Source organism: Psittacula echo (genome assembly GCF_963264785.1).
Source record: "Psittacula echo genome assembly, chromosome: 2".
Taxonomy (NCBI): Eukaryota; Metazoa; Chordata; class Aves; order Psittaciformes; family Psittacidae; genus Psittacula; species Psittacula echo.
In genome coordinates this window covers 131598114-131607042 of record NC_137737.1, presented here as the reverse complement: position 1 = coordinate 131607042, position 8929 = coordinate 131598114, and the positions used below count along the sequence as shown (strand labels likewise).

The window sequence follows — 8929 nt, the reverse complement described above, 5'->3', positions numbered from 1 at the left end:
ATTAGACAAAAAGCCTTGAATTAAGCATCATAGTTTAAAAAGTACTCTCAGGTTTACTGAAAGCCTGTAACAGTTTTCTAGTGGTACAACCTCCTTTACTTCCTATATGCATTTTCTACTAGCTCATTAGGTTAGATCAGTCTTGGGAACATGAGCCTCTCTAGATGCAAAGCCCTTTGGACACTATGTATTTCAACTCTTCTTATTCTCAAACTACTTTTCTTCTACTGCCATTAGGCCTGGTCTCCTATTTCAAAACTTCAAGTCCATACCTGGGAGGACTCAAACTGAGAACAAAGAAAAAGACAAGTCTATAGAAAACCTGGACAAGAGGAGTCTGAAAATGTGTGGAATAACCACAAAATAGGGAAATGAGCATATCTCCAGCTTTGCAATTAAGACCTGTGAACCAAATTCCACATATTCCTGACATTCCTGAGGTCAGATGTCAGAAGCAATGGTGCTGAGTCCCTGCTGCCAGCAGCAAAGACCTCATATACTTGAACTTTCCTCTGCATGACTCAGTCTGTTCCCAAGTTTCTGCACTATTAATACAACTGGAGAGGGGAAGAGAAGAAGAAGGACATCTGCACTCTGGATGATAAGGAGTCATTTAAGAACAGTTCCAAAAGACTATCAGTAAATTCTGCAGAAATGTTAATAAAGCCATAAACAAACAGCTCCCCTCTTTTTACTTTGGCTTCATCGGTTGTGAAATCTCAATCAGCCTGAAGAACAGCAGTCACATAGGTGAAGTAAGTGTGCTTCTCAGTACCCCATATACACAATACTACATCTACTTAGGACTTAACAAGGACTAAAATTAATAATAATAAAAAAAAGGATAAAGTTGCAGTTTAGTGGCAGAAAACCTACACGGAAGAGTTGATTGAAAAGAGCAGCAACATTGACTTAAGCAAGCTATAGATAGACATTAAAGATCAGCCCATAGTTAAATATAGCCCATTGTCCACAGATATGAAAATACTATATTTCAGAGGTCAATTTTCCAATATTCCTATAGCAGCCCTTATTTTCCAGATATCTTACATTCTTAATAAAGTCTGCAGTTACAACTGGAACATTCACAGCCTAACTTTTCAGAGGCACGTAATCTCTTCTGAAAGCATCACCATTTATTTTAGTACCTGGTGAATGAATTCAGACTTTGTGAATGGATCAAGCTGCTTAAAACATCAACTTTTGGAAATTTCAATGAAGTGACATTCTGTCTATAAACTTTAACAGGGCCAACACCATAATGAAGTATTAATCATGCTTTTCTTATAAATGAACTTGTCTGAAATTTATTCTCTGAAGAGGGCCGAAATTTGTATTCTAAAAAAGGCAACAACCTATGGACTTCTTGAGTAAATGGAGATAATTCCTCTCTGGCAAAAAAGGTGTGTACTCTCAGACCTAGATGGAGGTGACAGCACACATTTCTAAGGGGTAAAGGAAGATGAGTGTCTTGTCCTTGCCTGCAGAGCAGCACATGTCCCCTTCTCTTTCCTGGAGTGCTAAACTGTTCTCTAAAATTCAGAAACTATCCTATAGCATTCCTCTCTGAAAAAGGAGTATCCCATCAAACCCCTACAAACATGGTCAACATGCTTATCACAGCAGTCACCTCTGAATGCTGAGAGAAGATCTTTGCCCCTTAGCGTATTCTCTCCCTACTCCTATACAGGTTTCTCGGATGATGAGAAGGAAAGGGGAGTTATACCCACAGATTCTTAGCAGCTCAGGAGAAAAATGAAGCAAGGCTTATTCTGAACTTTGACCTTTCTGTTATTTTTTGTGTTTTCTTTTAACTCATTGTTTCCACTGTGGGGAACTAAGAGTACATTTGTGTCCTGGCCAGTCAAGCCTGGTGTATGCCCAGCTCTGCAATCTGCCCTGAGCCACCACCCCAACAGTCATGGCCTGCTCTCGTGGGATGTCCCCACTAGGGAGACGAAAGGCTGTTTGCACCCTCCGATGTAGCTGTTGGGAAGGGGCAGACTGCTGGCTGTGAGTTTGCAGTCAGTACCTCGGCTTCATAAAGTCAGTGTTAAGACATCCTTGGTGTCCTCATAGTGAGGAAGGCATTTGGCCTTTGTCCTCTGCTCTTATTTTTTCTTCATGACTCTCCTAGGAATTTAACTTAGACTTTTTTTTTTTTTTTTTGGCACTGAATTTGCCCAGATGATATTTCCTATAAAAAAAAAAATGACAGCAATATACATTCTGCATTTTTTAAATATTCTCTTTGCATTTTTAGCTCACTATTTTAATCAATTTTTACCTTTACCTCTAATGCTGCTTCACAGGCTTCAAGTCTATTGATTTCAAGCCTTGTTTTACTCCAATCATAAGCATAAAAAGGGAACCAAAGCTCCTTTTAATCACATGCACTCACAATCCTTTTTTTCCCTTAAGCTTGAAGAAAAGATTGGTTTCCGCAGATATTGTTCCTACTGAGATATCATTCCCTGCTTTTCTTCTTTCTAGACTGTAAGTCCTTTCAAATGAAAGTACAATTTTTCTTGGTGACAAAGATAGATGGTAGCAATGTCAACACTGAGACTGCTTAAGACTGGGGTTTTGTCTGAATAAATAATTCTCTGTCACTTTTGTTTTTAAGGTTACTGGTACTGCAGTATAGCTGTTCTATTCTGACTAATTTGCCCTGCTTGAATTTCTTTAGGTCTGATTTTACAACATCCCAATCATCTTTCTTTTAGCAAAGGCATCAGCTTTGTCATGTTAGAGTGCCTTTATGTGGATAAGAAAGTTAAATGAAAGAACAAACAATGCCTGAGGAGCAATAGTAGAATATTTTCTTCTTATTCCTTGAGAAATCATGGATAGCTCCATTTAGGAGAAGCTTTCTCATTTCCAGAGATTAGATAAAGGAGCCAGTTATTCTTTACACAAAATGTGATGTAATGCATCTCTGCTTTAGAAGTGCTTTGTGTGGACAACACCTTCAAAGACTAACATTTATTTACATATTACAGATACAGCATCTGCTTCCTAATATGGGGGAGAAAGAGTTCTTCTTTACTTTGTTTTCATTTTCTATCACTCTAGACATTCCCTCCCTACACTGCACTGTAATTAGACCTGAACAGTAATGGGAGGTTCTGCTCAACTTACCCCTGTTGATGTTATGACTGATGGGATAAAAACATTTTGCATATACAACCAAAATTTGTGACTCAAGACCTTGTTATTTCCCCACAACCACAGTATAATCCAAATACAGCAATACTTTCACTACTCAGGATATATTGTTTTCCTGCATAAGCATATTTCCCTTCTTGCATGTAACAGCTTTCAAGGCAAGGCCCAAACCTCACCCGTTTTGGCCCAACATCAGCTCCGTCTCACTCTTTCTACCCTAAGCACAAGAAATCTTGTCCTACAACCTATAATCTCAGTGTCTCTCCATCCTTAGAATGTAGATCTGAAAAGTCCCTATAAATGGTTGTAAACCAGAAAGTCTAATCATGCCATAAAGACAAGCAGGCAACTATTGTTCACACAAGTAAGAAAGAAGCTACCTAAACCTTTTATGTGTCAAGTAATAGTTTTATCCAAGAAAATGGTTTAGGAAGGGGAAGGACAGTATTACAGTTCATGTGGTCTACACTAAATAGTTTCAGATAGCATGAGATGTCTTGAATTACAACGCTTTAAATTCTTCTCTGTCAAATATACATACGGTTTATGGATTTGTTCTTTCTGTCTGGTTTTTACTAACCACAAAACAATAGATCTAAATGTATATTTTTTAAAAAAAGTTTTTAAATGTTCAAACTCAAACTTTTCAAACTTTCAAATTCAGCTTTACAGAATTGGCACTGGGGGTCCTGGTGAACACCAAGCTGAATATGAGCCAGCAAAGTACCCTTGTGACAAAGAAGGAGATATTGTGTGCTGCATTAGGAGCGTTGCAGGGTGAGGGAGGCAATCCTTTTTCTCTACCCAGCACTAGCAAGGCCACACCTGGAATACTGGGTCCAGTAGTGGGCTCCCCAGTACAAGGGACATGTGGACCCAGGGAGTTTATGGACTTTCTTCATGGAAACAAGGGAACTTGAAGAAATCTGGAAATAGTAGGACACATTTGAATGCAACTGCTTATATGACAGTGCTGGCTTAAATCTGCCCTTAACTCTATGACAGACAAACTACCCAGGTGACAAAAGGCAAAATGGGAGGAGTATATGTCCTTTTATGTGTAAAGAGAGATGCTGGTCTCTTCTTCCTGTTATCCAATGATAGGACACATAGGAATGGTTCAGAACTGTGCCAGGAGAGATTTAGATGGGACATTAGCCAGCACTTCTTTACCAAGAGGCTTGTCAAACACTGGAACAGACTTCTTAGAGAGGTGATTGATGCCCTAAGCCTGTCAGTGTTTAAGAAGCATTTGGACAATGACCTTAGCAACAGGTTTTAAGATCTGGTCAGCCCTGAATTGGTCAAGCAGTTGGACTAGATGATTATTCTAAATCCCTTCCAGGAGAATGGCATTGGAAGGACAGTCAGAGCTGGGTTCAGATGGTTATAGTGCTCTTGTGCTTGGCGGCTCCATATTGTTAAGACCCCACTGCTGTGTCCCCTGACTGCTCTGCAGATGCAGTGGTAACCTCATATACTCATCCCCACACACCCCTCACTGTCCTGATCTATTCAGTGGAGAAAGCTGAGGCAGGCGTCACCCGGAGCATTGGTACTGACACAGCTGCCTTGGACAAGGTGCACATTGTCTTGCCCTGGCACGGCCTTGCTTATTGGCCCCGTTTGAGTGCTACAGGGACTGGGCATCTTTAAAAGGAAGCCAGCAAGGTCTGAGCTGGGCACACAATCTCTCTGACTCCCACTAAGAGCTGCTGTGGTCACTGCCTCTCTCTGCAGGACCGCTGCCTTGTAAAGCCTATACAATGTGTAACCGATTTGTGGGCACCTGGAAACTCATCTCCAGTGAAAATTTTGATGACTATATGAAAGAATTGGGTGAGAAATATTCTTTTTTTTCTTTTTTTTTTTAATAAGTTTCCTTTGGGAATGTCTCTTCTTCATCTTATGCTTTGTTCATGGAAGGTGTCTTCTTCCTGGCCACAAAAGCACTTAATGTACCTTTCTAGCATAATTTAATTTCTTTCCTTTAGCATATAAAATAGAGAAACAAAAAGGTAGGTGCTGAATTCCTAGAACAAATTTATTTCTGTCTAACTGAACTGACCTGATCTAATTTGTTTTTCTGTAATAAGAAGGATCTATGGAAATGCAGATTTTTTTGTGTTTCTTTCAATTGCACCATTAAACTCGTGACTTGTAATAATTCACAATATATAATGGAGCTGATGTCTCATGACACTTTGGTTTCAAAGGTCTAAATCCTATGAATGAATCCATCTGTTACTGAAGAATGCCAGGAATGTAATAAATTAGGCATTGTTTTTATTTTAATGCTGGCTTCATTCCTATATAACAAGTGTACGGATAGTCAACTACAGCATTGCCTTTGGTATATAAATGATTCACTGAAACACTGATTCCCTTTCTTTGAAATGTTTAACTGAATAACAAAAAAATTGCAGCAAGTTAATTATCCAGAATAAATGTCCAGCCACAGCTATTTTTCTGAAGATCTGAACAGAATTGTTTAGTATAGAATAATTATTACAAATATTGTTATAATCTACAGATAGCTTTATACCCTTTTATATGTTATCATTTCATCTAAGCATAGCATAGCATTAACAAAGGCTATGCTTTCTGCTTTTATAAAACAGTGGCATATTGTCAGTGGCCTTCATTCTAACTTGCCCCAGACCTCATGACTCATAGACAATGAACTGGACTGAAAAGTGCTAGGCAATATAAAAGGCTTTGAGATGGGATTTACCCTAAAGCTCTCTGCAGCTCTGTGCTCTTGTACTTCTTTTTATTATTCCATACTTGTACTTTTCACTGAGACTTACATGTAAGGATCCTTGGGGGATGTTAGTAGCAACCTAAGAATTGCCCAATCTCCAGTGTTTAATGAAAAAGCACCAGTATATTGGCAGTTCAGTATCCAGCTTCTCCCATGCAGCTGGTTAACAAAAATGCAGATTCTCAGATGTGTCAAGACTTTTTTTTTTTTTTTAAGGATTTTTGTGAGCTTTCATGAGGAATAGACTGTTCCTCTGAAATTTGCTACACGTTCTATCTCTACACAAATTCAGCCAGATTTGTAACTATCTTTGTTTCTTCTTCGCTAAATGTATACAAGTGTATGCTAATTTATACCTTTATTTCTTGCTGAGAGTGCACTGTATCAACTGGGGCTTCCTCAGGCTCTAAACACAGTACTTCCACGGTCAAAGAATTAGTGCCTCATCTGAATCAGGCATTAGAGCATTCTAGAAGAAGCTGTTCCTTATCCTTCCACTGAACCTTTATGAAAGGATATTAAGTTTCTTGCTTGCTATAATGTAATGATAGTTTTGTTTCTGATTTCTAGGAGTTGGCTTAGCTACCCGGAAATTAGGTGGCCTGGCAAAGCCTAATGTGATCATCAGTATGAAGGGGGACATAGTAACCATCAGAACTGAAAGCACCTTCAAAAATACTACGATCTCTTTCAAACTGGGCCAGCAGTTTGATGAAACAACAGCAGATGACCGGAAAGTCAAGGTAAGGGTACTGATAATTTCTGGGTGGTATGAACATCACCTAAAAGAACACCAGGAGGAGTTTTTCCTACCCCCTTCGTGCAGTATGAGTTTTCCAAACTATTCAAAGAAAGCACCGTAAGAAGAAATAGTGTGGTGCTGAAACTAGTATTACTAAGCGTGTCATTAACCAAGAACTCAGATCTCACTGAATGTAAAGTGAATTGCTGCTCTAATCTGCATAGCTCAGACTGCATTTTGAAATTCTTGACCTTTGCAGAGTCTTGTAACTTTGGAGAAAGGGGCATTGGTGCAAGTGCAGAAGTGGAATGGCAAAGACACTACGATAAAGAGAAGATTGGTTGATGGCAAAATGGTGGTGGTGAGTTCACATTCCTTGTACACTGATAAAGGTCAGAAGAATGCAGCATTCAGTTTGGTTCTGTCTAAATGGACTGTCAACTTTGTTTTTCTCTTTGGCTTATGAGGTAAATTATGAGGTAAAAAAAGGCAACCAAACTTAGGAAACAAGGTGAAAGGAAAGAAATATTGTTTCATACAGTGAATTGTCTTTCAAGTGACTATATTGGCAAAGCTGCCATAAATTGACAGCGTACTTACTGTTCTCAAGGTTATTATTCTTAAAAAAAAAAAAAAAATTAAGAGGTTTTCAAGTGGAAGAAACCTGTGAAATGGAAATAACAGTTTGCAAGCTGGGTACTGCTGTCCCTGAAATGGCTCTTTCCTTTTTCCCACCTTAGAAATCTTACACATTTCCACTCAGGTATTTCCATTAAAGCCCATCAATTCACACACTTCTTTCTTTTTCCACGTGAGCATGCTGAGCACACTAAACAAGTGCTCAAGTGTTATTGTGTCAAAGCCAGCACCTCTGTGCCCATGCCTGCCTGTGTGGTGACCTGCAGCAGGGACTGGCAGGTCCTTACAGGTCCTCTGAAACACCCACTGCAGTAAGAGAACCATGTCTTTGCTAGGGGCAGGGGAACGTGGGCTTTCTCTCACTCCCCGTTCAATCTGCCTTTCTCTAGCAGCCATGTGAAAACCATGGGATAGCCAAACCAGAGTGATACACGTTCTAGGGAACTTAAGGTTAGGGTCATCACTAAAATTAAGATTTCACTTTTGAACAAAAGAAATTTCTTTGTTCATTAAAGTTGTTCAAGAGCAGAGCCAATTTTGGTGACTTGTTGGAAATCATCATGACTGTAAGTGCTAGCTTGTTCTGACCGCTTTTTGTTTTAAGCTCTCATGCGTTTGGAAGAGTTATTTGCTTTCACACCTCCTCATGGGTGCATATCTGTGTAAATTCTTTCTAATTATTAAATTATCTTCAGAAAGAGAGGTAGGGTCCCTCTTCCATTGGTGTCCTGCTCTCTGACCCTTGCCTCAAACAGGTTTGTGGAAGAAGCTTCTCTTTTTCAAACCAATGAGGTCTTCTTAATGTCCCATCGCCTGTGTCACGTGCATCCTGTGGCTGTGAATCACCAGGAGCCACTGAAGGCCACTGGGGCAAGAGGGTCAGAAGAAATATTTTGTGACTCATAGGTATAAAGTTTTTTAGGCCAGAAATCTGACCTCTGAGCTACCCAGGCTACTTCTGCTTCCACAAAAAGACCTTTGTAGAACTGGAAGTGTTCATGGGCCATGATATAATAAAATAGGTGGGGCTGATATTTCTGTCAAATCAGCATAATACCAAGGATGGTAAACATGTTTTTGAAACTAAGCCTGATTTTGCAATCTACTTGTCGTTATATGCCACTCAAGTCCAAAGATGTTAGAATAGAAATCACTCCATTTGATATACAAAAAAAGCTTTTTTGTTTGTTCCACAAGTTGTGTAAAGATGTAAAATGTGACATCTGGATTTTCACTGACTTTTGAGGTTACTGCAGCAGACACACCTGCTGTCAGCAAAGGATTTATATTAATCTTTTCCTTTGTGCCTTAGGAATGTGCCATGAGAGGAGTTGTCTGCACTAGAGTCTATGAAAGAGTGTGAAGAAAATCCCTCTCCACACCAGATTGGGATCGGCTCTTAAAACTCGGCTTAATTCAGTGACCAAAGCCTCACGCACTATGCTTCTTTATTTTCTTATTTCCTTTTATTGGGAAAATGACTACACTATAATTTGATATTTCAGAGCCATAGTGTAACTAATCCAAAGTATTGTGGTGATCCAATAAAAAGCTTCTCAACATATAAAATACGATGTTTTTCTCCACATGAATGATTAAAGTCTTCTTTCTTGGAT

General features: G+C 39.2%; 1 protein-coding gene across 1 annotated transcript; it reads left to right on the top strand.

The window, feature by feature from the left end:
• Nucleotides 1-4701: 4701 nt before the first annotated feature.
• LOC308217681 (myelin P2 protein) lies at nt 4702-8676 on the top strand (the record flags this gene model as incomplete). The annotated part of the gene is made up of 4 exons (XM_080610905.1): nt 4702-5007; nt 6503-6675; nt 6934-7035; nt 8626-8676. Exons 1-4 carry the CDS (start codon nt 4935-4937, stop codon nt 8674-8676), a joined length of 399 nt encoding a protein of 132 aa, XP_080467031.1. The 5' UTR covers nt 4702-4934.
• Between the last annotated feature and the right edge of the window lie 253 nt (nt 8677-8929).